The 26,120-nt window shown below is 33.7% G+C and overlaps 1 protein-coding gene across 1 annotated transcript in view; it reads left to right on the plus strand.

Moving 5' to 3' along the window:
• SPATA17 (spermatogenesis associated 17) overlaps positions 1-26,120 on the plus strand; it is a 92,124-nt gene that overhangs the window by 15,632 nt on the left and 50,372 nt on the right. The window contains exons 5-6 of the mRNA XM_070949050.1: positions 1,792-1,895; positions 18,808-18,931. Coding sequence (XP_070805151.1) covers positions 1,792-1,895; positions 18,808-18,931 — 228 coding nt within the window. The remainder of the gene's footprint in view (positions 1-1,791; positions 1,896-18,807; positions 18,932-26,120) is intronic.

Genomic DNA, 26,120 nt, shown 5'->3' on the forward strand with positions numbered 1-26,120 from the left:
TTATTTAGGAAAGTAGTTTGTCAAACATTTTATTTAAAATTAGAACAACATTCTAGACAAATAGCTAGTTCTTTTTTAACTGGACCAGAGGTTGAAGAATATCCATGTTTTGCTCATAGCAAATTCTTCTAAGCTTATTGATCCTCCATCTTTCCTTTTTAAAAAGAATGATTTTCTTTTTATAATTATTTTGAAACAATATGAGAAAAGAGAGAGAAGAGAGAAGAGACCCCCTCTTATTGAACTCCTTATGTCTGAAATATACTGCTCAAAAAAATAAAGGGAACACAAGCAGAAGACATCCGAGATCTGAATGAATGAAATCGCCTTATTACTTTGTTCTTTACATACAGTAGTTTATACACTGCTCAAACAACTAAAGGGAACACAAAACTACTGTATGTAACGAACAAAGTATTTAATAAGGCGATTTCATTCATTCAGATCTCGGATGTCTTCTGCTTGTGTTCCCTTTATTTTTTTGAGCAGTGTATATTAGGCCTCATCTCTTTTAAGTAATTTACTTCTTCCAGGTGGCTTCATTATTTTTACTTTGTTTCCTAGTTGGTTCTTAGCCTACTGAACTGATTAATATATTGTTTTTCTTGGGTATCAAATATATATCGTATGTTTTTAATATTTTTTTTGTACTGAATTTTAACAGCCACTGAGTCTTTTAATAGAAAAGTAGGATGAACATATTTTGAATTACTTAGTTAATATGGAGTGAAAAATATTTTTATATACCACCTTACATCATTCCCCAAGATAGTTCTGACAATTTCTTAACTATCCAAGCTCAAATTTTTAAATAGCTTTTCTAGTTTAGTGTATAATAAAATTTGGGCAAAGTCAGAAATATCATTGTTATTCCCAGGAATTTTAACATTATATTTATTTATTACAACTTTTGAATATAGAATTAATTTAATCAGAAGTTCCATAGCACTTAAACAATTTTGGGAGCACTTTTTCATTATCCGGTGCCTATTAAACAGCATAGTTTTTACTGGAAAAGTTTGCAGGAGCAAAGGTACAAGCGGTATGTTAGCTAAGTATGTTGATATGCCTCCACCTTCTGAAAAGCTGCTAGCCTGAAGGTGGTAGATAAGTAAGTTTTATATGGTGTAAAGGCAAATCCTGATTCATAACATATTTGATATGATCTCTTATCAGTATTTTCATTCTACTAAGGTAGAAATGAGATTTTTTTTTTTTTTTTACTGGGAAGGACTACAGGAACAGACTTCCACTTCCCACAATCTGTTCTAAAGATTCTAATTACGTTATGATATTATGAAAAGTGATGGATGGTGAAACAGATACTTTAATTAGCCTTCTCATTTGTTTGGATGAAAAGTCTTATGATTCTTAACAGGTGGAGTTGAACAAGTGGGCTTCTATGTGATATACCAATATTGTTGTAATATGATACTTTAAAATATAAAATACAAAGAAATCAACTGCCCATTTGTTCTCTACATGTAGTAAGTTATCTTTCTCAACTTTGATTTCACTTATTTAGTATAATATTAATGATTTATCTTTGCAATATTATTAACAGCAAATAGCCAAGTAACTAATGTATGCATTTATGTCAGTATAATAATTTTAGGGAGTTTTATATCCATATTAATGAATAGGCAAATATGTACGCATGCTAGCATTGAAGCAGTTGTGTTCCTTGCAGAACAGAATAAATATTTCTTATAATGTTTGGCAATTATTTCTCTATTGCAAGAAAAACCAACACTCAATGAAGCAAATATATGTACTCTTTTTTTCTCCTAGATTCAAAGAAGATGGCGAGGCTATTACGTCCGAAAATATATCCATAATTATTATGCGCTAAAGAAGTACTTGGAAATTGTTGCATTGAATAATGAGATGGTCAGGTAAAAATGAAAGTACTGATAGTAAAATAGATATTTTAGTAACTTTAGTATACTAAAGTTAGTTTAGTAACTTTAAAATAGATTTAAATAATTCATAGTGCTAATTAGATTATTCATCATGGAAAGAATTGCCTTCTTTATCCCAGTACTGAAACTGGTCTATTTTATCTTCTACCTAAGTGTGTGTTTTCAAATTATTATTTTGTTTATACCAGCATGCAGGTAAGTATGATAGAATTGAACCTATTTGAATTGGAGCAAAACTGAAATGCATAAAACAGAGAATTTCTCTGCGTAGAAAAAGTATCGTAGACCTTCTGAGCAAGTGAATCTGCAGAATAATGCAGTACTATTAAAAGTTTGCTATTGCAACCTATTTGTGACCTGGAATTCTGAGCAAAGGATAAGGCAAGTCCTATGGGGCTAGGATAATTCTGTGCTGCATCGGTACTATCTTTCAGTAGGTACAGCTGCCAGGTTTAAACAAGGAATACATATTTTGTCATCTGCTCCACTGAGAAAATCTGCCTTGAATGGGCCAGTCTAAGATTAGTCTAATCCCTATTCCTCCATGGTGAATTTAGCTATCGATTTAAAATCAATTTTTCAAATTCCATTCTTTTTATTTCTCTGGCTTTATTTTGCTTTTTTCAGCAATAGGACTAAATCCCAAGACAGCATCTGTATCTTTATATATCACTCAATATGTGTTTTTACTATTCTAATGATAAAATAATGGTAGAAGCCTCATTTGGCAGATATATTTTTTTTTTCTTTTAAGCAACTCGGGGGAGACAATTTACATTTACTTTAACCTTCTGGAAATAGTTTTTGTTCAGATGAAATGTGCTGTGTTGCTATAGACCAATGTACTGTACATTTTGTTATTGTAGTGATAATGACATTTTGCCTGGTTTAACATTCACTGTTAATACAAATAATAAACATGTAGTTAGAAATTTAATGCCATTTGGAAACATATAATTGATGTTATAGCTGTGAGATCAGAAAGCTAAATGTCTAGAAAGGCCATTTTGTCATTATAGTTATGTAACATATAGGATAATGTTTTCATAGGGATACTGTGCCTCTCACAAAAGATAAATTGGTTTGATTAATTTAAAGGCTGAGTATGCATTTGCTAGAGGTGTACACTTGTAACCTATCACCTCATATGCAAAAACTGCCCCAGGTTATGAATAAGAAAATGATTTCATGAAATTAAAAACTAGTCTCATAGATAGAGATAGGCAGCATTCATAAAATATTATGACACTCATAAAAGGTTTTTTTTAGTACACTTAAGATTCCCCTTTACTGTTTCAAATACACGGTGGTTTTAACTGTTCTTTAATGTTTTGCTGGATGCAATCAATTGAAAAATATTATTAATTCTAGAAATAGATTAAGTTCATGTGAACCTGTTAGCCACAAGCTTTTTGCTATGGCTTGTGGCATTAAACTTTATTCAAACTGGAGACCATTGGATCAGGCTAGAAATTAGGAGGCAAACATGAGATTCCCAACTGTATTGGACTCATAACATGACTGTAGGAGTGTTCAGAATTTTCAGAGAAAAAATAATTGGAGGAGGTGCTTGTGGTTTGCTCCCTTGTCACTTGTTCCCTTAAAATCTTTTCTAAGCTGTTCAACCTGTATTCAAGCTGCCTGAGCTGTTGAATTCCCACAGTTGTAAGAAGAATAACTGAAGCACTATGTTTATAAGAGAAAATCACTGGACAGTACCAACAACATATACTCCCTCCCATCAAATATTTATGGGTAGGTGGAGTTTTAGATTAATTAGCATTAGCATTGATTTGTAGGTTTTTAAAAATAATTTTATTAAAAGTACAATTGGAAAAGTAAAAACTAATATGAACTACAATAAATATAAAAATGAAAAGTGCAGGAAAAATGAAAAAAGGAAGTAAAAAATAAAGAAGTGACTTCCCCCTTTATCACAAGTACAATTTACTTTCCTTTATCACAAGTAAATCAACACTATGTCTTAAGATAGAACAAATGTACTCTTCTTCCCATAACTTTACTATTAACAAAATTCTAAGGCCTTGTCATTCATTCCTACTCAGCAAAAGTCTGTTAAGGCTACCAGAAGTAATTATATAACTGTTTTAAAACCATGATCAAATAAACTGATTCTGTATTCTTTACATGCACTTTTAACAATCTTAACTTTTATTCCGTTAAAATAATGTCCTCTTGCTTGATTTCTTTGAACTTATTTCTTTCCAGCAAATCTTTGAAAGCTTTAACAGATCTGTTTTATAAAAAAAGAAATTATCCATATCATTATCTTGAATTAATACTTGATGTCCTTTTCAGATATCAAGATATCAATCAGTTTTATTTGTACATCCACCTTTTTGCATATAATTCTGTCATTTGAACACCATTCCCTCCTGGCTTATCTAGAAAGTTAACAGCCAAAAGCTGCCTGGCAGATTGATTCAGCCCTTCTTGGGACTGAGTCCTCTGCCAAGCAGCTCTTCCGCTCTCAAAGAGGCTGACTGAAAATGTCTTTCTGTGCATGGAGTCTGGGGGAATTCCTGAGCTGGACCGGCTAAATGAAACTTGGATCCCAAAGGCCAAACCCCATTCAGCCCACCCATGGAAGGAGTTTTCTTCTGCACTTGGAACAAAAGAGATATCTGCCCTACTTCAGCTGACAGATCTTTTCTCTGTTCAGTTAACAACTGCAACTGGGAGAGTTGAGATTGTGGTCATGGAGTGGAGTGGTTATGTGGGTGTTTTACTTAATGACCACAACAACTTTCAACTGAAATTCCAGGCTCAATTATGGTTGTTAAGCAAGGACTACCAGTAGAGACTAAATCTAGTCAGAAGATTAGTGACTATTCTTTTTTGACCAGACATAATATTAAAATACAACCCAGTTGTCAGGGTTCCAACCGATGCCCTAATTAAATCATGAGCCTCAAGCCAAGCTTCAAAAGAAATCCAGTTATTTATTAGGAGCTTCATGTCAGCACAGACCAAGTGAAGCCAATTCTGACCTCACTTAATTCGCACCTTGGCTCTGACCCTGCTTCCCTCTCCCCCCAAGGTGTGTCATCAGTCACATTTCCCAACAAAGCAATTTTGTGGGTTGTAGAAGTCACTCCCTCTGACCACTGTAGATCTCTGTGGAGATGCCCTTGACGTTGCCTGCTGGAATGTGCTTTCTTTTGACTGAAATGCAAGTTCCTCAATGCAGCTGCAAGGCTTGATTCCCTTTCCCCCTGTCTATGGCAACTTGAGAGCAGGTCAGGAATGCTTCGCGAATTGACACCAGTCCAGGCACTTGCTAGGAGTTAATACTGACTCCAAGTCATGGGAAAAAAAGAAGAAAGAAAAAAATACCTTACTCATCAAGGCTAGATGCTGTACAAATACAGATTGGACTCAGACATTCTGCTAAGCCATGGTTTATTTTAATTAGTTTTTATTGAATGCAGCATGTAATTGGGTTCATAGAACATGCTAAGCTCAAACCAAACAAAACATATTGTAGCTTAGCAAAATCTTTGAACTCAGTTAAAATGTTGGAAAAAATAATAGATAAGCTCAAAATGTCATTTCTTTAAGATATTCTTTTAAATGATGTGGAGAAAAAACTGTAATAGAAAAGCATTTATTGAAAACATCTTTCAGTAAAAATAATTGTTTAACTCTTGTGCACTTATTAAGTTGGAAGAGTAAAGAGCCAATTCCAATGTTATGGATCTAGGAAACACCTTTGTAAGTTAGACTTGAAAGTTTTACAATCAAAAGTACTTATTAGGAGTAGATTTTTTGTTGCAACCAGAAGTGTTTTTCACCAATTTCATTTTATTTAACTAACAGTGGTATATTTTCCAAATATGAAAGATAAGCTTAGATAACAAACTACCTTTGAAGGTCTAATGTGGGCCATTTAGTCTCTTAAGGAATGGCAAATAAAAACACAAACTATTTTCCATTTGTTATACATATCTTTCAGGGATAATTACGGGTTCTGTCAAAATTCAAAACTATTTCCTCAAGATTGAGCAATATTACCATTAATGAAACCATTCTAGAGAATAGTAAAGAAATAATTTGGAGGCTAATGTTTTAGCATTCGTTTATGGAGTTCATGATTCAAACGCTAAAATTTCAATGACTGTTTATACTGTGATTGCAATAGATTTTACACTCTCCTCCTTTATCTAAAGTGGAATCAACTGTACAGTAAGGAGAAAAGAAGGAAAAGGTGCATTTTTATTGAGCTCTAACATATCATTGGCTGTCAGGCTGGCCTTGTTATGCTGTCCATCCTCATTTAACTATCCCACAAGATCTCTTAATGAAGTTAAGCCCCAAGTTCACTCCAATAATTCTGTGGCAAGAGTTTGTGCAATGTAACAATTCATCACTTGTCAGGAAAGCACTTTTAGTTTATACATTTAATAAGGGCATCCTCTAGCTTGGTTAATTAGAAGTGAACAGTTTGCATATTTACTAAATGTGGAGTGTCATTGCCACCACGGCCTATTGCCTACATGAATTATTTCTCTATCTGCAATAAACAGCTGGGTAATTATTATTGCCATAATCAGATAAATTCCCTTTGTAAGGCTTTTCTTACATGGCAATTCTTTGAACTCATCCAAAGCTGAGCAAAATTTATGAACTCCAGCAGCTAGCCTGGTTTGTTATACTTTGGTGTCCCTATTTCAAGGACACGTGTAGCATCATAAATATTGTATCAATTAAGAGTATAAATGTGATTACCTACGTATTATATATTAATATATTTAGTTTATCAAAGTAGAGGGTTTTGGTTGTAAGATTAAATTATAGTGATATGGTTATTATAAAATTGCAGACAGGGACAGGCTTAATCTAAGGCCTAGAGTAAGAGAGCCAAAGTCTTAATCTGAAAAGACAAATGATGGAAAGAAGGAATATTTCTACATTAATATTGATAACTATAATTGTAGTGCTTTTATAAGCATTTTCTGAATTTTAGCAACAGCCGTTTTAACAGATGATTAAAACTATTTTATACATTGCTTTTGAATGACTGTATTAAAAGAATTCTGAGAAGTTGAACAGTTAAGAATAATGAAATACAAATAAAAATAAATTCATTTCATCACTAGGAACAATATACTGAATCAATTAATTAATACTAAGTACTATCAGTTTTACTTTCTGTTCCTTCCCAGTCATTTATGAAACATGTATTCGGCTTTTCTAGTTTTGAGTTGTAACTCTTCTCTTGACTCTGTTAATGAAGAAGAATAAATTTGAGTTCATTTATAACACTAAGCCACACTTTGGTTTATATTTTTCACATAAGGTATAGCATCTTGTTTGAATCCCAGATCAGTAATCGATTCTGAAAACAATATATTTATAAACCCAGAAAGGGAGAATGGGAGAAAGGACTAGCCTCCCTCCCCCATTTTCAATACGTTTTCTATGTGTTTAGTTATTTTCTTAATAAAATCAGAGCTGTCAGTATGAAAGTTCTCATGAAAAACTAAGCATCTTGATACCATACTTTTTCATGGGAGTATCAACCATGATTGTAGATGGTATTATAAAGTCTATAGGAACCTTGTTATAATGGTGATGCCAATTCAAGACAAATTCCACTTATGTACACACCGTGGTTGATTTCAGTTAGTACTCCATGCTTTAAGTTTGATACTATATAACTAATAAAAATTCAGCATCAGTTTCTACGATATATAGCTAATACAAATTCAGCATCAGTTTCTAATCTTGGATCCACATCTTATCCAAAGCCTGTCCAAAGTGGCTAACTTTTGAGGAGGAGTGTCAGATATGTGGCTCACTACACTCCTAAGTGTGGCCTGAGCTATATTAAAATGCAGTTGAGAAATACGAAACAAAATAAAAATATAGTAAAACATAATTAATATTACATTTTAAAACTAAATAATAGCCAATTTAGTCATGAATCACCATAAAACTCCGGGATCATAACTCATGAGGAATTCTGCACAACTTCACCATTTTGACTTAACTCCAGCAGCAGGGATTGCTTGGTATTGCCACAGCTAGCTAAACTGGAACTCCACATGACAGGAGTTCCCTCTCAGTCTGTGCTGCAGCACAGTTATGAATACTCCAACATTTGAAGTTTTTAAGAAGAGATTGGACAATCATTTGCCTGAAATGGTATAAGGTTTTCTGCCTAAGCAGGGGGTTGCACTAGAAGACCTCCAAAGTTCCTTCCAACTCTGTTATTCTATTCTATTCTATTCTATTCTATTCTATTCTATTCTATTCTATTCTATTCTATTCTATTCTATTCTATTCTATTCTTTTCTTTTCTATTCTATTCTATTCTATTCTATTCTATTCTATTCTATTCTATTCTATTCTTTTTTTTTTTGAAATTTTGTTTATTTAAAGATACAAACAAAACAAAACAAGTAAAAACAAGACATACAAAACATATACACACACACAAAAAAGAAATCAGGTATAATCTTATCAAAATTATCGCAACTGTAGTCTGTTATATGGTTCTCATTTGTATGTTTGACTCCTCCCTCACTGGGTCTTTTATGTTGTGTTTAAGCTTTTTTAAGTCACTATTGGCCTACGGTAAATAATTTGTGTTTCTATATCTATCTTAGATTCCACTGGCCACCTCCTAGTCCTGTTTTTTCCTTTTCCTATCTTCCAACCAAGTGTACCACTTATCCCATACTAAATAGTAATCATGTTTGTCCTTATCTTGAAGTTCCTTTGTGAGTCTGTCCATTTCTGCACATTCCATAATCTTACTAATTACTCTCTCCTCGCTTGCTGTGTCATTACTCTTCCAACTTTGTGCAAAAATTATGCGTGCTGCCATTGTTATGTGTATTATTAGGTATTTTATTTCCTTTTCATATTGTCCAGATATAATGCCTAGTAGGAAGGTTTCTGGCTTCATTTCTACTCTATGTTGTGTGATTTGTTCTATTTGTGTTTTGATCATTGGCCAGTATTGTTTTGCCTTTGGGCTGGTCCACCATGTATGATAGTAGGTTCCTTTGTGTAGCTTACATTTCCAGCATGTTGAAGATGTGTTAGGAAACATTCTTGCCAACCTGGCCAGGGGGAGATGCCATCTATAAAACATTTTAAGCAGGTTTTCCTTATAAGGTACAGACATTGTCAATTTGTAGTTTATTGTCCATAATTTTTCCCATTTATCTGTCTATCTATCTATTATCTTATGGCCGAAATTCTTTGCCCAGCTTAACATGTTGTCCTTGACTACCTCCTCTTCTAATTTATATGCTCGCAAATAGTTGTAGACTTTTTTAATCAATTTATCCTGTGGTCCTTGTAAGATTTTGTCTAGCTCGTTTTGGCCTTTTTGGAATTCAAATTAGGTCAAATCCTTCTGATATCTTGATTTTATTTGTAGGTAGAGCCACCAGTCAATGTCTGTACCCATCTCCTGCAGTTCTTGTCTTGTTCTTAGCTCTCCTTGGTTGTTTAGTAAGTCCTTGTAGGTTTTCATTTTGGTGCTGTCCATGGCATTTGGGTAAATCTGAGCCTCCATGGTCGATAACCATTCTGGGATTTTATAATAATGTGCTTTTTTGATACCCTGCCATGTGTGGTATAATGACTGCCTGACCGTATGTCTCTGGAAGTATCTGTGTTGTTTATTGATGCCCTCCCACAAGAATGCATGCTATCCTCACTGTAGGTCAAATCCTTCTAGGGTTAGCAATCTTTTTTTTTTTAGCTCCATCCATTCCTTGGTCCAAATCAATGTAGATGCTTTATCTATTCTATTCTATTCTATTCTATTCTATTCTATTCTATTCTATTCTATTCTATTCTATTCTATTCTATTCTATTCTATTCTATTCTATTCTCATGACATACAGTAGGCTGATAGCCAAATCTGCATAGTAGCCAACCTGCTCCAGAACCCGGAGTTTCCAGTACAGAAAGGAGTGCCTTCCTCCAAAATCGGTTAAATTAATTTTTATCCTCCCTCCAAAAAAAGGTTGAATTTCCTTCTTCCCTCCAAAACATATTGAATGTGTTTCTCTCTTCTCTCTAAAATGGTTTAATTCATATATCTTGAGTTTTGGGATATACAACTCCATGATTGCTGTTAACTTCATATAAAAAAATCCATTTTAAAATCATATAATTAAAGTGTAAATATGTTTAGAATACCTCTGTTTTCTGTCTTTAAAACTTTTCTTTGATTACAATATCCAATAAAAAAAGGAGGGAGGGAGGCAGGGAAGGAAGGAAGGAAGGAAGGAAGGAAGGAAGGAAGGAAGGAAGGAAAAAGAAAAATGGTTACCCAATATTGCTTGCAGTTATCAGTGACTACTGAGTTTATATTGTAATATATTAGCATATTTATGTGGAACCATATGCCACATGGTAGTTAAGTGGACCCTTTACTAGCGGGAGTACGCTAGGAAGAAGAAGAGTTTGGTATGGTAGTTAAGGTGTTAGACTGAAAACCAAGAGATGCTGAGTGTTATTCCTGCTTTGGTCAGAAAGCCACCAAGTGACTTTGGGACAGTTAGGAAAAAATAATTCCCAAGTCACTTCTAGAAAATGCTGCCAAAGAAAGTGCAGAGGGCAGTTGCCCGGAATGCGCAACCACTTGAGGGCAAAACTTTCAAGCATGGGACATGCTATTATACTTTCCAGTTTCTATACTTTAAGAAATACATAAATATTTTGACATGTCAGTTTTACATGTATATGTAATTTACTCTTGTATTGTGGCATACAAATTTATACTTGGTTTGGGATAACCTTGCACAAAACATTTTTTTCCCTCCACATGCAGCATATCAGAAGTTAGAGAGAACATTGCAGGGAGGTGATAAATGTGAGTAGGAGTGAAGGAAGTGGTTTACACAATAATTTGGCAGATTTTGTAGTAGGCTTGAAGGAAGCTCAAAGTGGGGTGGGGTGGGGTGTGCATGCGTGTGTTTATATAAAATACACATAATATTGAAGAAAATGAATCACCTTAATAATACATTTCTTTTTATGTATTAATTCTATCTAACTCCTAGATGATTTAATGTGTTGATATACTAATAAAAAGAGGATATAAGTTTAATAAACATCCATTCTCATAGAAGTTAAGTGTGTGGGTTTAAAATTATTTGCAAAACTGTCATTATAAATAAGATTAAATATGTGGTGCTGGTATTGCTTTTTAAGGCCATTAAAGAAAAACCTGGGGATTAATATGGACTTTAGGCCTCCAGGAACCTTTAGAGTAGGAACAACCAACACATTCATTTATCATTTTAGAAGTTCATGGTACTACAAACTTGGAGAATTCCTGCTTTACTGCATCTTGGTTTCTATACTCTCTTCCCCATAGCACATTTTTGCCCCAATATAAGGATGGTTTAAGATCAAGCCCATATAAGAGATACATGAATACCAGACAGAGAGAATGTTTTTAATTTACCTTTATGCCTAGCTGCTATTTAGTAAATAATGGCCAACCATGCAATTTAATCCCATCTAGTCTAGCTGTATAATAGATCAGATTAATCTGCTATAGATTTTCCTAAGTAATTGTCAGGATAATTGAACTGTCACAATCCACTATTTTTTTGAGATGGATAGGAAATGTGTGTTTTATATAGAGTGTAAATACACAGAAATTATTTTGTTTGCAGAACAAAAGCTAAGCAGAAAAATAATATTTATTCAGGTAGAAAAGCAGATTGAAAGAAAACAAAGCGTCAAGAGTTTAGTGAATATTTCACTAGGAGCACTTCAGGAGATCATGTTCTTGATGTCAGAAGTCAAGACCATCTATTGAAACTAATGGGGACAGATTCATCTTCAATAAAAATGCTTTACTAAATTCATAGATAAACTTCTGATTTCACATATGATGGCCAGTAATTAGATGGTTTTAAAAAAGATATTAGACTGTTTATTTATTTAGGCTTTAATAGCCTCCATATTGTATAACAACCACAACAAATGGGCTGTACACAAAACAGTAAAAACAGAAGTCTCCAAACCATCAGTATAAAAAATAATGAGAACACAATAAAAATTCATGGCATACCGGGGCAACACTGTCCCATACATCATCACACTGTCCTATTGGGTTCCATGCTACCTTAACACTTATGGAAAAGTCAACTGTTCAAGGCTTCAGAAAGACAAGGAGGGCGAGGGCCTGCCAGATCTCTAGTAAAACGGTTCCACAGGACAAGGTCAGCAACAGAGGAGCCATGTTTTCCAGACCCGACTAGATTGCAACATTTAAGGGAAGGGACCTGACATGCATCCATCCTATCTGATATGGTGGAATGCATAGGTACCCTCAGGTAATACCAAACTGTTAACTTTTCCCATGCCATTTTAGAGATATAAGATAATAACCAGCACCTTGAATTGCACCTGGAAAAATTGCTATCCAGAAACAGCAACAGCAACAGTGGAAACATGGATTTGAGCAGGACCTTGTATTAAGTGTGAAATAGAAAGCCTTTCTGAAATGTTTTTGAATATAAGTAGCTTGGGTTGGTAGTTGGGCTGTTGGTCTGAGCTCTGAGCTTGGCAATTTGGTTGCAAACGTTTCGTCATCTTTTGAAGAGACATCATTAGTGTGCTTTGAATTGTGCTCGTCTGTCAGAGCACTGGTCTTTAAATACCTTTTTATGTGATGCAAATTAGTGTGGATGTTGTTTGTTCAGCTACTTTTGAGTCATGGTCTGACTTCAGACTGTTTGATTGGCTGGCTTTTGTTACTGAGGCATGGTCAGAAGAAAGCCCTTCTAATCAGAAAGCTACCACTAGAACCCATCTAATAGCATTGCAAATGATGTTCCAGTTGGTGATTCTTGGAAACAATACAGCTAATGTACATCCTAGAAATATTTCTGCTAAAACAGATGGGGTGCCAGATGTTGAGATCCCTAAATTACAAACAAGAACACACTTGCCTTTCTTCTAAGGATTTGGTGTGTGACAGAAAATGTTACACAAGGTACTGCTTGAATCCTGTTGTTACAGCAACTGTAATGGATGGCATCTTTTCCTGGCGCTGTCTTTTAAAACATCTGAACTCTTGCTTTAACTTCCTTTGGTCAATGTTCCTTAGAATAGAAATGCTAAGTTCTGGGTCAAGATTAGAACACCTGCAAAGGGACATGCTATGGGATAAAGCTAAAGGGGTGAATACTCAAAAATACACTTTTTTTGTTCCTGTCGCAATTCTCTGGAATAGTTTTCCTCACCCCAAAAGAAAGATAATCTCTTCCTTATTGGAATTTAAGAAGAAATTTGAAATGATTTTCTTCCATTACGCTTTTATATCTTAATTCTTAAACCTGGCTATTAATATGTTGGCTGTGGTTGTATATTTTATGCTTTTATTGCAATTTTCAGTTTTAGGGCTTTAAATTTAAATTTAGTCCTTTAAATTATTCCAAGATTCCTAGGATTTTTGATTTGAACAGCATAGAAATTATATAAAATCACTATTGTCTACAACTCTTATAGAAAAAGAGAATCCCTCACATCTCTGTATTATCTATTCTAACGTCATGTCCATTCTATAACTAAATCTATATACTATTTTGTTTCTCAACAAGGTGTTTATTTCCTTTCCTCTACAGTTAGTATGATTGGTAGCTTCTACGGCTAGGAGATAAAAAGAAATGAAGTCCAGTGCATCTGGAGGAACCAGACTGAGGAAGGATGATGTAGTAAATTTATATTTACCGATTCTAGTTCTGCTAATTTATTCCAACAGTACTTGTTTTCTCCACATGCTTTAGTAAGATGAATGTGCTTTGGGTCCCTTTCTTGGAACAATGTTACTGATAGGACATAGTAAGTGAGCCTTTTTCATTGCATCATCTGCTCTCTAGAATGACATCCCTTTTCCCCACCAATTCATGGCTAGCCCTCATCCTGCTAGTTTTCAGAAAGGCACTAAAATTTGGTTCTTTCTTTGGGCATTGGGTCCATATTGACTGAAATTCCTGTCAGAGAAATTTGGGTTCTTGATTGTCTTTTAATTTTTATTGTTGGTTTTAACTATATGGGCTTTTTTACTATGGACTTTGTTATTGTTTATTTATATGTTGCCCATACATAGCCATATAAATTTCCTAACTAAATAAAATAATTTGGATTTGTACATTTGAATGATATCCAAAATTAAAAGCTATTATTTAGTAGATTGCCCTGGCAGAATTCAAGCTTTATATTGTTCCGGGGTGAGATGGAGTAGAGGAATAACATAATATGTTTTTTAATAATTTATCATTGAGACATTGTGATTAAGAGTTCATGATACTTTAGAATAGTTTAGATATATATTGTATGTTGTATGTATGTCCATGTGGGAACATATATATTGTTCTTCTTCCTATACTATGATTTAAAAAATTAAAATCAATGTAAAGAGAAAAGGCTTGTGGATTATCATCAGATTTCCAAGCAGAAAACTTGGATATTTTATAAGAAATGTCCATATTCCACATTCAAAGAAAGACTCTCAATTCTTATATATAATCAATGTTAGAGTTATGATAGTTATACATAACATTTTTTTTCTTTTGTGTTATTAAGCACTTCTTTTGGGATAGTGTAAGTTTTCACAGTTAATAAAGAATATTTGGAAAATCTATGAAGAATAATACAAAAATAGTATGTCCATGAAATATGTACAGCTATGTATCTTTTTATTAGCTACTCAAAGTGATAGTGGTTTCCAAGACTAATGAGCATTTTAAAAAAAGATAATTATTAATTAAGAGATATGTGCACCAATGTTGACAGGTGTAATTGTTTAAAAACCCGAGCATGTTTTATGTTTAATAATATTGTTACAAAAGTGCTCATTTTATTCACATTTTAGGGCTGAGCTGTGCTCTTTAAGGACAAAGAAAGGTCACCAGTCTCTCCAACTCCTAGTTCTTTGTCAAAAGTGGACACAGTTAATGAGGTTGATTTGGTACGGCACAAATTCTCAGACACAGATAGAGATCCTTTCAATGGAAACAAATTTGTTTGGCTTTACCAGGTTACTTAGCGATTAATAATAGCCTTGAGATGCAGGTCAAAAAGGTCAGTGTACCCACTTGCCAACACAATCTAAAATGTGCAGGAACTCCCGGTCTTCAGGCACTAAGACCTCAAAAGGCTATGCATAAAGTAAAACAGGCTATTTTCCAACTTCTTTTTTCATATTAATAAGCAATTTTCAAGAGAAGTGTGGTAAAATGGGGGCCATGCCACTCTAAGTAATTCATTTATTTTGCAATTTAATCTTACGTTGAAAAAAAAATTACACTGCTGCAAAAGCAAAGCATGGTGATTTTTAAATGTCAGTATGTTTCATAAGTAACCTTGTATGAAATATTGTATAAGGAACCTTTAACAGTAAGCGGCAATAACAACAAAAAAATCCTGAGATCAAAACAGAATAATATATCTTCTTCTATCTTTAATTCATTTCTGTTTGTTTTACTTTTACCTTGACCATTTAGTGGGAAAATGTGCAAGATTTCTTAGCATGTGTTCATATACTATGCGCCATGGGTTAATATTTAATTTTAAAAAAGATACAACAGCATGTAGATTTTTAGAGAGTGTTATGTAGCTTTGATAGAATTTTTCCCACATTGTGGTCTTGACATAAATATATCTCATCACAGCAGTTGAAATATTTAGAATTGCAGCATGCTGCATATGCTCCAGTTCTCAGCTAGACAGAGTTGATTCACACATGTTTCAATATTTGTTTGAATAATTCTACCACCTGCCATGAGTGTGTAGTTAGCTGTGAAGCTTCTACAAATCCTGGTAAAAGTGAGTATTCTATTATTATTATTATTATTATTATTATTATTATTATTATTATTATTATTATTATTATTATTAATTCAATTTATATTCCGCCCTTCTCCTAGTGGACTCAGGGCGGTGCACAGCCAGAACTAAAACACATATCAATACAAAATTTAAAATTATTAAAAGAATTAAATAACTGTGGCCCAAAAATTTAAAACATTGAAAACTAAAACCCATTTGACAATTTAAAAAGCTAAAAAAGACTAAAAAAAGGGGGGGGGGTGTTTCAAGCCAGCCCTGCTTGATGGAAAAGAAAAGTTTTTAGGGCACGGCGAAAAACCCGGAGATCCGATATCCTTCGTATCTCCGGGGGCAAATCGTTCCAGAGGGCAGGAGCTGCCTCAGAGAAGGCCCTTCCCCTGGGGGTCGCCAGCCGACATTCAAAATACTATAGTGAGTCTATCTTATCCAAGGCCCTCTCAATCTGTATTTCCCTCTAGCTATTAGTACCCCATTCTGACCCTTCCTCATCAACAGAACATAGGAAATTTGCAGTCTGATGCAGTATTATGTTGTGGGTTCAACCTCTTGAAGAAATATTTGATCCTGTATCTTTAATTAAAGGCTTTAATTCTTCAGAACTTTTTTTAAAAAATAAGGTGATATTATCCATGTTTATTCTTTTTGCCTTATTTTACAATTTTCTCCATATACAGTACCTTCAAGTTGGGCACTATGTTAATTTTCTCGATTAGAGATCCTAGCTTGCATAGAATAATATAAGAATGCTTGAGGTAAACCCAAGCTTTTGTTGTGCTTACAATGTATTGTTCAAACGATGCTATCACTGACCAGAGCTATCTTTATCATTAATGGGAAATACTGTCTATATTATTGGTTCTGTTAAGGCTGATAATATATTCCCATATTATCAATTTTATTAGAAGTATTATGTGCTATGGCTTAATTGACATATGTCATGATGAGCAAAGCAATCAGTATATGTGGGCCCATTTGGGGATGACCTTGGCTCTTAGAACATTGCAACTTGGAATGTAAAAAAAGTAAATGGTAAATATTATGAATTAATTAATTAATTAAAATTAATTAATGAAATGAAAAATAGATCTGTTGTGAAGCAAGTCAAGGGGAAAAAGTTATAATAAGACTGAATGAAAGTAGTCTAATTGTGAAGTGAAGTTGAATATATACAGGGAAAGGAAAAAGAAAAAGGTCTAGATGCTAAGGTCAGAAAGTATGAATTGGTATCATCTAGATTTTAGATGGATATGAAAGTTGGAATCCACACTTCAGTGCTAGTTTCATGTTCTAGTGAATTATGATAATAAAGAACCAGAGATAAGGTTTGGGAAGGATTCTGCAATATTCTGAATTAATGTAATGTAATGCAAGTTAATATATAAGGAGAAAAATAATTCTGATTATTTTAATAATGATCTGATGGATGGGAATGTATTGAGAAAGTACATAAAAAGTGATTAGTACATTCAGAGATCAAGGATCAATGATAAGTGTGATAATATTAATATGTGCTTAGAAAAAACTCTGTTTCAAAGGTGCTTTTTCAAGAGGCAACTGGAATTTCTGGTTTTTCTTTGAAGACGTTTCACTTCTCATCCAAGAAGCTTCTTTAGCTCTCAGAGTTCTATATTAACTCTGTTAAAGCTATAATATACTAGATAATATAAAGCTATTAAAATATACCAGATATAGACAGATGCCTATTAATAATAATAGGGACTTTTTTATTAAGTTCTGTAGAATATGGATTGCATCTGCCGTTTTTAATTGATTTGGAATATGTTGAAGTATTATAAATATTTACCCTACAGGAAGTGAATTATTTTTAATACTGTATTTTATGTAAGATGCCCAGAAAAAGGTCATAACATACTTAATTAACATTTATTAAATCTACATACTTCACTGAACAAAATTTATGTCTTTCACATACAAGGTTAATTTAAATTAGCTCTTTCTTAATACCACTACCAACAAATGTTAATTAAACTATTACTTTGATATGTATGTGTACGGTTATATGTGTGCGGGGAGCAGCATGCCGTTATACAGTATTACCAATAGTAGTATTCACATTTAATCTTCAAGACACTTCAATTTTTCTATAAATGTTCTGTACAATATTTTAATACAAAATAGAAAAAAGTTAATGAGTAAAGAGGTAAAGAGAATCCACAAGATGTCCTCTGATTGTATTTTTACTGAACTAGACCCTGAATTCATCTGATCAAGGAGTAGTTCTACAATGCCCCTGGAAAAGATCTTTCTCAGTCCTGCTATTTTAATTTTTCTTCGTTTATAAACTAGCTATAATGTCAAATTCCCATAGAATTCTATCCTATCTTTCTTCTATTTCTTCTATTTCTTTTCTTCTGCGACAGAAAAATGGTCAGAGGTTTATTGAATAATAGGAGACAGATATTTCCTTGCTTGCAAGCCCTACAACAATTGCCTATAACTATTGCTACATATATGTTGCACACTCATCTAAAATATTTCATTTTAAGATCTGTGTACTCTGTTGTAATGTTCCAAAAATATGCCAGTACTTGATGATTCCTTCATGTTTCAACATTACATAGAATATTTTATTTCTTTTTCTTAGTTTTTCCCTAAAATTAGAACATTAGTTTATATTTCAGAATTAGTGAAATTAGAACCCTTACATCTAGTTTCTTAGGAAACTTCTTTTTAATCTGGATAAAAAAATATTCATGTCTATTATCTGTGACACTCCAGTCTTCCATTTGCTAAACATCTAAAACATGCATGTAGCTGAATCACACAGAAAGGTCAGTCATTACAGCACACTGATAGAATGCGGCTGTCCTGCTTTTGTTCTAACAGTACGAGGTCTGCATTGCTAAATTGACTTAGCAGGTTCTGAAGTTGATGACTTCAATAAACGGTACACAGAGTCAGCATATCATCATCACTGGGAGAGAAAGGCTATGAAAAAGGGGTTCTTTATTTTAATAATCATCTATTTTTCAAAAGAAAGTAATATGCAAAAATTGTTTTGATGCAGGAAAGAACTAGAAGAGTTTGCAGAGATGAAGGAGAAAGAAGAGGTGAAAAAAGCTCTTGAAAGGGAAAAAAAGAAAAAGGATTACCTAGCTCGAAAGATGCATTACCTCCTTAGCACTCAGCAGGTTGGTGTACCTGTCCCTGACAGCTCATGCAAACCACTGGGACCCCTAGCTTGACAAAGATAAACTAGCAGGCTGAATGGGACATGACTTGTTGAAAAGATATCACAAAGGCACTACTTCGAGTTCAATTTAGTGCATTTCTATAGGGGAGAGCAGGTACCATGACTGCTGCGTGACAGCAGCTTCATAGAGACAGCATTAGCACGGCTGGCAGAAAGAGCCCAAGTCAGCAGTTTGATCTGCCACTGTGATAACACAACAGGAAGGGCATAACCTCACTTTAGAAACTCATTTTGACTGGCTTATTGTTGTGTTATCTCAGTTGTCAAAAGCTAGTTATTAAGCCAAAGAGCTATTTGATTTTTTAAAAATTTTAATTGAACTGAAGTTTGTGTCAGAATTACATTCCTTCGCTGTGGTGTTTGAATTAAATTGTAAGTCTAAGATGTCTTTTAAAAACTTTCTGGAGAGCTCTTTTAGGCTCCGCACAATTACTTTCATTGCTCATTTATTGCTGTTGAAAGTATTCAGACAAATCTAGTTACTCCCTCAGAAACACGTTTCAATTCTGAAAAGTTGTTTGATGTGGGAAGTGTTCCTCTTTTTGATCCTGATTTCTCATCGGTGGGAATAAATGTTTGTAGGCACCACCTATTTATATTTAGGAAATGCAGCACAATTATTTCAATCTTTATTAAGTAAATTTATTATTGAATATTAGTGGTTTTTTTATTATAGCATGTGCACTTGCTACTTAACAAGTGTCATTCCTACAATCAAGGATCAATCACAATGCCAAGTGCTTTCATAACCAAAATTGTCTCGCCCTCTTTTTTCTCTCTGTCACATCAATCATGAATAAGTAATGGTGGAGTTTGTTTATATAAGCTGCATGGCAATTAATTATGGGAAAGTGAACTGATTAGTAGAAATTAGTTATTTTAATTGTAAATTTAGTGAAATCAAGGTTTGTTTGTGAAGAAACAGAAGAAAAGACTAATTAGTACATGAATATTATTAAGAATGAATTATTCATATGCTGCCAGAAAGAGTACTGTGAAAATAATCACCCTGCAAAAAAACACATCATGTTGTTTTAAAACTTTAACTAGAATATATAATAACCTCTAAATAGTAGGGAAAAAATGGAAAACTGGACTCAGGACAGAAGATCAGCATCTTCAAGGTTAATGTGGAAATAAAAAATATATGGTTTACATGGTTTGGAAGAAAAGTTCAAAAATAAATTTAGTGTAGTTTTCATTTGTTAGCTGTTTGAGGAATAAACATGTAAAAATCATGATCGTGTCTGAAAATATAATGTATTCATTGAGATACTACTTAAGAACTGGCATTTCAAGTTTTAACCTCCCCCCACATGCCCAATTATTTTTGCAAAATTGAAAGGTATTACACATTCAATATGATCTTGTGGACAGCATGTTAATGCAAATATTATTCAAAAAAAAAAAATGAAATTATTTGCATCCATTATAGCATACAGATTTTCTATATTCCTTTACATTTTTCAGTGTGCTTAAAGCTGATATTAAATAAGCATGAAAAGAAGTTAAAAATAGAATCAGAATTGTACTTTGATTAAAACTCACATTACATGTGAGATGATGCCTGGAGAAATAAATGACAAGCTCTAAAACTTGATACTTATGAAATATTGAGCTTTTAATCAACGTTCTTCGTTTATCTGTGGTTTCAATAACTAGTCAAGTAACACCTAACACATTTAAGCCTTCCTTTGTTTGAAGAAAATTCTTTCTTCATGATCCCTGTAATTATGAAGAAACCTGCTATGAAATCTTTGCCAATGTTTCCCAAGTCATAAATTATGTTATCTGCTCCACCTACTGGTTGCCTTGTGCAAGATAATAGCACTGAAAAATGTACCCATAGAGTACCAAAAAAATCTCTCTTTACATACCTATTTCTGTTGATTTGACAAGATTTGAAAAAGATAATTTGAATTTATTTAATATTTTTCTTTATTTATTTTTATTAGACACAAAAGGAACTTTGTTAACAAAAATATGAACCATTTTTTCCTCATGAACTATTCCTATTTTATTATTTTGGTAATGACTGCATAAAAAGTTTATTTTTATGACAAATCAAATATGGGAAAACAAATAACCCATTTTAAAATAAAAACAGTAGGAAACACTATAATTAGTAAACTACACTTTAAAATTAAAGCTTTCATTAACTGAACATATATTATATAGAGTTTTGGACCTTGAATGAACAAAAGTAGCAAATGAATGTAATCTTTCTTTTTCTTGCGTTTGGGGCTTATATAGGTGTCTTTCCTTATTTTCTCAGTAAAGTTTATGTTGTGATTCTGCTTTTCAAAAATGTTGATCTATTAAAAATATTGATTCAAATGCTTTTATCAACAGCAGTTGTAGCATTAGAACTACAAAAATAGCCAAAATATTAGTTTTGATGTTTTATTAAGTAATGTCCTTTAAGCTAGACCCTGCATGAAAGCTATTTCTAGTTTAAAACAGATTTTAAACTAGAATTTAAAACACCTAAGTTATTTATTATAGCTACATTGAAGTAGGCTTTCAAAAACTGAAAACAAAAATGATGTGCTCACATTGCTTTTCACTTTTAAATAATCCAGTAAAAGTAATCAGTATATTATCGATAAAATGGTTTATGGCAGTACAGGATATATAATCAGGTAAAATCTAAACTCTGCTCAGTTTTGTTTTCTCTTCCTCTTTTTTTTTTTGGGGGGGGGAGACTTTGAGGAAATGACTGTTGATCCAATTTTAGTTGATTGCTCACTTATGAAGTACTGAAAAAATGCCTAAAGAAGAGTAAAAGTAGAACAACTGTAAGAAAGAAAATATGAAGCCTCAATGAAAAAATATTGAAAGATAGATTTATCTTCTAACAAAATAAGTAGAATATAAATGCAAGGAAAGAGAATATGGAAGCTACATGGAACTGAGTATAGAGAATTAAGTTACTGAATGCCAGAAAAGTGTGTGAAGTTATACTGATGGAAAGTGTAAAAAGGTTGTTTGGTATATGAGAAAATGTATATGGAAGAGAATGATCACTGCAAAAATGGGGCTGAAAAAAAAATATAATGATATGAAAAGAATTTTTAAAGAGAATGTAGCCAAAGCAAGCAACAAAAAATTTAAATTAAATGCAGAGTAAAGAAGCAGGTTAAATTAACTTCATTTTTTATGGAAATGGAACTTTGGTTTTGTATGGGGAAGAGAGCTAAATATGGATGTTCCAGTAGAATGACTGAAATTAAAAATGAAAGTGATGAAAGAATTTGGGGAGAAATATTTTAGAGATTTGTGACGGAAAAATAGTGATATAAAGAATGAAATCAGAAGGAATTCTATAAAATTATTTTTTAAATGTTAAAAGAAAATAAATATAAATATTGGGAGGATTTTGAAAAGTGGGAATACTGTAAGTGTAGATGGAGTAACTGGAGAAATGTTAAAACTAAAAAAATGAAATGCTATTTCAACATAATGGCAGAAGATTATAATTTTAAAAGCTGTTTTTTCTCAGTGTGTTTTGAAATATAGACATGAATAGATCCTTAATTTGAAAATGCCAACAACAAAATGCAATTTTCTAGTGTGGATATTTAAATGGTAGTTGAAGAATTCTAGATAAAATGCTGTTCATCTGGAGACATAAAGGAAGCAAATAAAAAAAAAATATTTGATTGATTCTGTGCTATCAAGTCATTTTCAACTCCTAGTGAGCACATGCATAGAGTTTCTCCTTGACGGACTATCCTTAACCTGTTCTCTTTAGTCTCCAAATCAAGCACTAATTGCCATTGTAACTGAGTCCATCTATTTTGCTGCTGGTTATCCTTTTCTCTTTCATTCCAGCTTTCCCAGCATTAAGTCTCTGTTTGTGTCTTTGGAATTGGATAATTTGAGACTGGTCATTTCTGCCTCTAGTGAAAACTCTGAGTTGATTTATTCAATGATCCATTGGTTTGTTTTCTTGACTGTCCACGGTATTCTCAGCAATCTCCTCCAATACCAAAGTTCAAAAATGTCAATATTATTCCTATCCTGCTTCTTCAAAGTCCAACTTTCCATAGAATGTCACAGTGAACACCATGGCTTGTACAGTTCTGAACTTTGTAGGTATGGAGACATAATGGCAATGGTGGGTTGCTCCTGGTTCTCTCCGGTTCTTGAGAACCGGTAGTAAAAATGGGAGGCTCTGCCCACCTGCCCTGACGTTACATTTGGTGATCTGCGCATGCGCAGAACCTCCCGTTGCGAACTGGTAGTAAAGGTAAGTAGAATCCTCCCTTGCATCATGGAATTTGAATATCTAAATAAAAATATAAAATTTAAATTACATTTTTATTAAGCAAATTTGACTCATCTAATTTTATGTCTAGGTAGATGAATGTCACATTATATCCCTTATATAAATACAATTATTATTAAACTCAAAAGAAATTTTCAAATATACTGAAAGATATCTGTACATAATAAATCAAACAAGCAGATCTTAGCCTTAAGCAACAAGCATTCCCTACATGTGACTGGTTCTAGGAAAATCTGACTGAACATCGATAAAATTAACAGATTATCAGAGTTGGAAGGGACCTTATAAGTCATCTAGTCCAACCCCCCACCCAAGCAGGAGACCCTATACCATTTCTGACAGATGGCAGTCCAGTTTCATCTTGAAAGCTTCCAATGATGAAGCTCCCACAACTTCTGAAGGCAAGCTGTTCCATTGGTTGATTGTTCTCACTGTCAGAAAATTTCTCCTTATTTCCAGGTTGAATCTCTCCTTGTTCAGTTTCCATCCATTATTCCTTGTCTGGCCTTCAGGTGCTTTGGAAAATAGCTTGACCGTCTCTTCTCTGTGGCAGCCCCTCAAATATTGGAAGACTGCTATCATGTTTCCCCTGGTCCTTCTCTTCACTAGACTAGCCATGCCCAGTTCCTGTAACTGTTCATCATATGTTTTAGCCTCCAGTCCCTTAATCATCTTGGTTGCTCTTCTCTGCACTCTTTCTAGAGTCTCAAAATCTTTTTTATAGTGTGGTGACCAAAACTGGATGCAGTATTCTAGATGTGGTTTTACTAAGGCTTTATAGAGTGGTATTAGTACCTCACTTGATCTTGATTGTATCTCTTTGTTAGTGCAATTTAGGATTGCATTGGCTTTTTTGGCTGCCACTGCACACTGTTGGCTCATATTTAATTGGTTGTCCACTAAGACTCCAAGATCCCTTTCACAGTTACTGCTATTAAGCCTGGTTTCACCTAGTCTATATGTGTACTTTTGGTTTTTCTTGCCTAAGTGTAAGACTTTACTTTTCTCTACATTGAATTTCATTTTGTTAGATAGGGCCCAGTGTTCAAGTCTGTCAAGATCCATCTGGATCTTGAGCCTATCATCTAGGGTGTTGACTGCTCCTGCCATCTTAGTATCATCCACAAATTTCATAAGTTCCCCTTCTATTCCCTCATCTAAGTCATTTGTGAAGATATTGAAGAGAACTTTGCCTAAGACGGAAACTTATAGTACCCCACTCCTTACTTCCCTCCATGTAGATATAGTCTCATTAAGGACTACTTGTTGAGTACTGTTTGTCAGCCAGTTACAAGTCCATTTGATGGTGATGTTATCTATCCCACTTTTTTCTTGCTTACCAAGAAATAGGTTGTGGTCTATTTTGTTGAATGCCTTTTTTTTTTTTTTTTGATTTATATGCCGCCCTTCTCCGGAGACTCAGGGCGGCTTACAATGCGTTAAGCAATAGCCTTCATACTTTTGTATATTTTATACAAAGTTGGCTTATTGCCCCCACAATCTGTGTCCTCATTTTACCTACCTTAGAAAGGATGGAAGGCTGAGTCAACCTTGAGCCTGGTGAGATTTGAACTTGCAGCAATTGCAGGCAGCTGATGTTAATAACAGTGCTTTAGTCTGCTTTAGTCTGCTGCGCTACCAGGGCTTTAGTCTGCTGCGCTTCCAGGGCCTTGCTGAAGTCTAAGTATATTATGTCCACAGTATTTCGCTCGTCTACTGATTTAATCAGTATGTTGAAGAATGAAATAAGATTGGTTTTAACAAACCCATGCTGACTTCTAGTTATTTCTTTACTCGTTTCTAGATGTTGGCAAATCTGTTATGAAAATGCTCCTCTTTAGGGGAAAAATCAACATTAATAGCCATATTTAGATTGAGTTAAAAAGGCATCATGTTCATGTAAACAAGTAGCAAAACTTTCCAGATTCTAGGCAGCTCAAAAGATATACTGTAAATAGCATAAGAATACATATCTGCTTATCCCTTTTATTACTTGGGATAATACGATTGTAATAAGCATGACAAAAAGCTCATTTAATTTAAATATTACATATCCAATCAGAATCCTAGATCAATCCTTAGGTTTTGAGTAGAAAAGTAAATGTCAAATTTCCCACAGATAACAGATAATGATGTCTCTCCATTTTTATATACAGACATTCTGTTAATTTTGTTTTATCATTACATTTGAATATTGATAAAGTTAAAAGATTACATTAAATTAATTTAACTCTAGAATAGGCCATCCCTATGTTAACGATTTTCTTGCTTGCCATGGGAATTTCTTCTAATTTAGGCCTCAACTGCCCCTAAATCCCTTAGTCCCTTAACCAGTGATTACTCAGACTGGCAGAATGCTGGTCTCCTTTCCTCTGATCTTCTTCTGGTCAGATAGGCATGATCTGCTGACATCAGGATCTCCCCCATCTTTAATGATTCTTCTATCATATCTCCCATCAGAAGTACAGCTATAACCCACTTTTCTAGCTAGAGATTAGCAGGAATGTTCAGTGGAATTCTTGTGGAGCCATAATTGTAGTGGTTGAAAAACTATCATGTTTTTTTCTGTTCTCAGCAAGAGTAATTGAATGTTGAATATCTGACTAAATTCTGGTCTGTGACAGTGTGTTAACACTCTTGACTATCTCCTAACAGCAAGGCAATTATTTGCTGAGTGGGATTTTTTATAAATCCCTTGGCAATAGTATGTCCTGATAATTATGATGAAGTGCATTGGTCAGTGTTGATTCAGCATTTCCATTTCTAGGAAATATTTCAGTTGAATCTCTCTATTCTTTTGCATTTATGTTCCCCTCCCCAAATCTGGTTTTCTCAT

This window comes from Pituophis catenifer, unplaced genomic scaffold, assembly GCF_029215685.1.
Source record: "Pituophis catenifer annectens isolate HBS135680 unplaced genomic scaffold, rPitCat1.0.hap2 SCAF_1, whole genome shotgun sequence".
Classification (NCBI taxonomy): Eukaryota; Metazoa; Chordata; class Lepidosauria; order Squamata; family Colubridae; genus Pituophis; species Pituophis catenifer.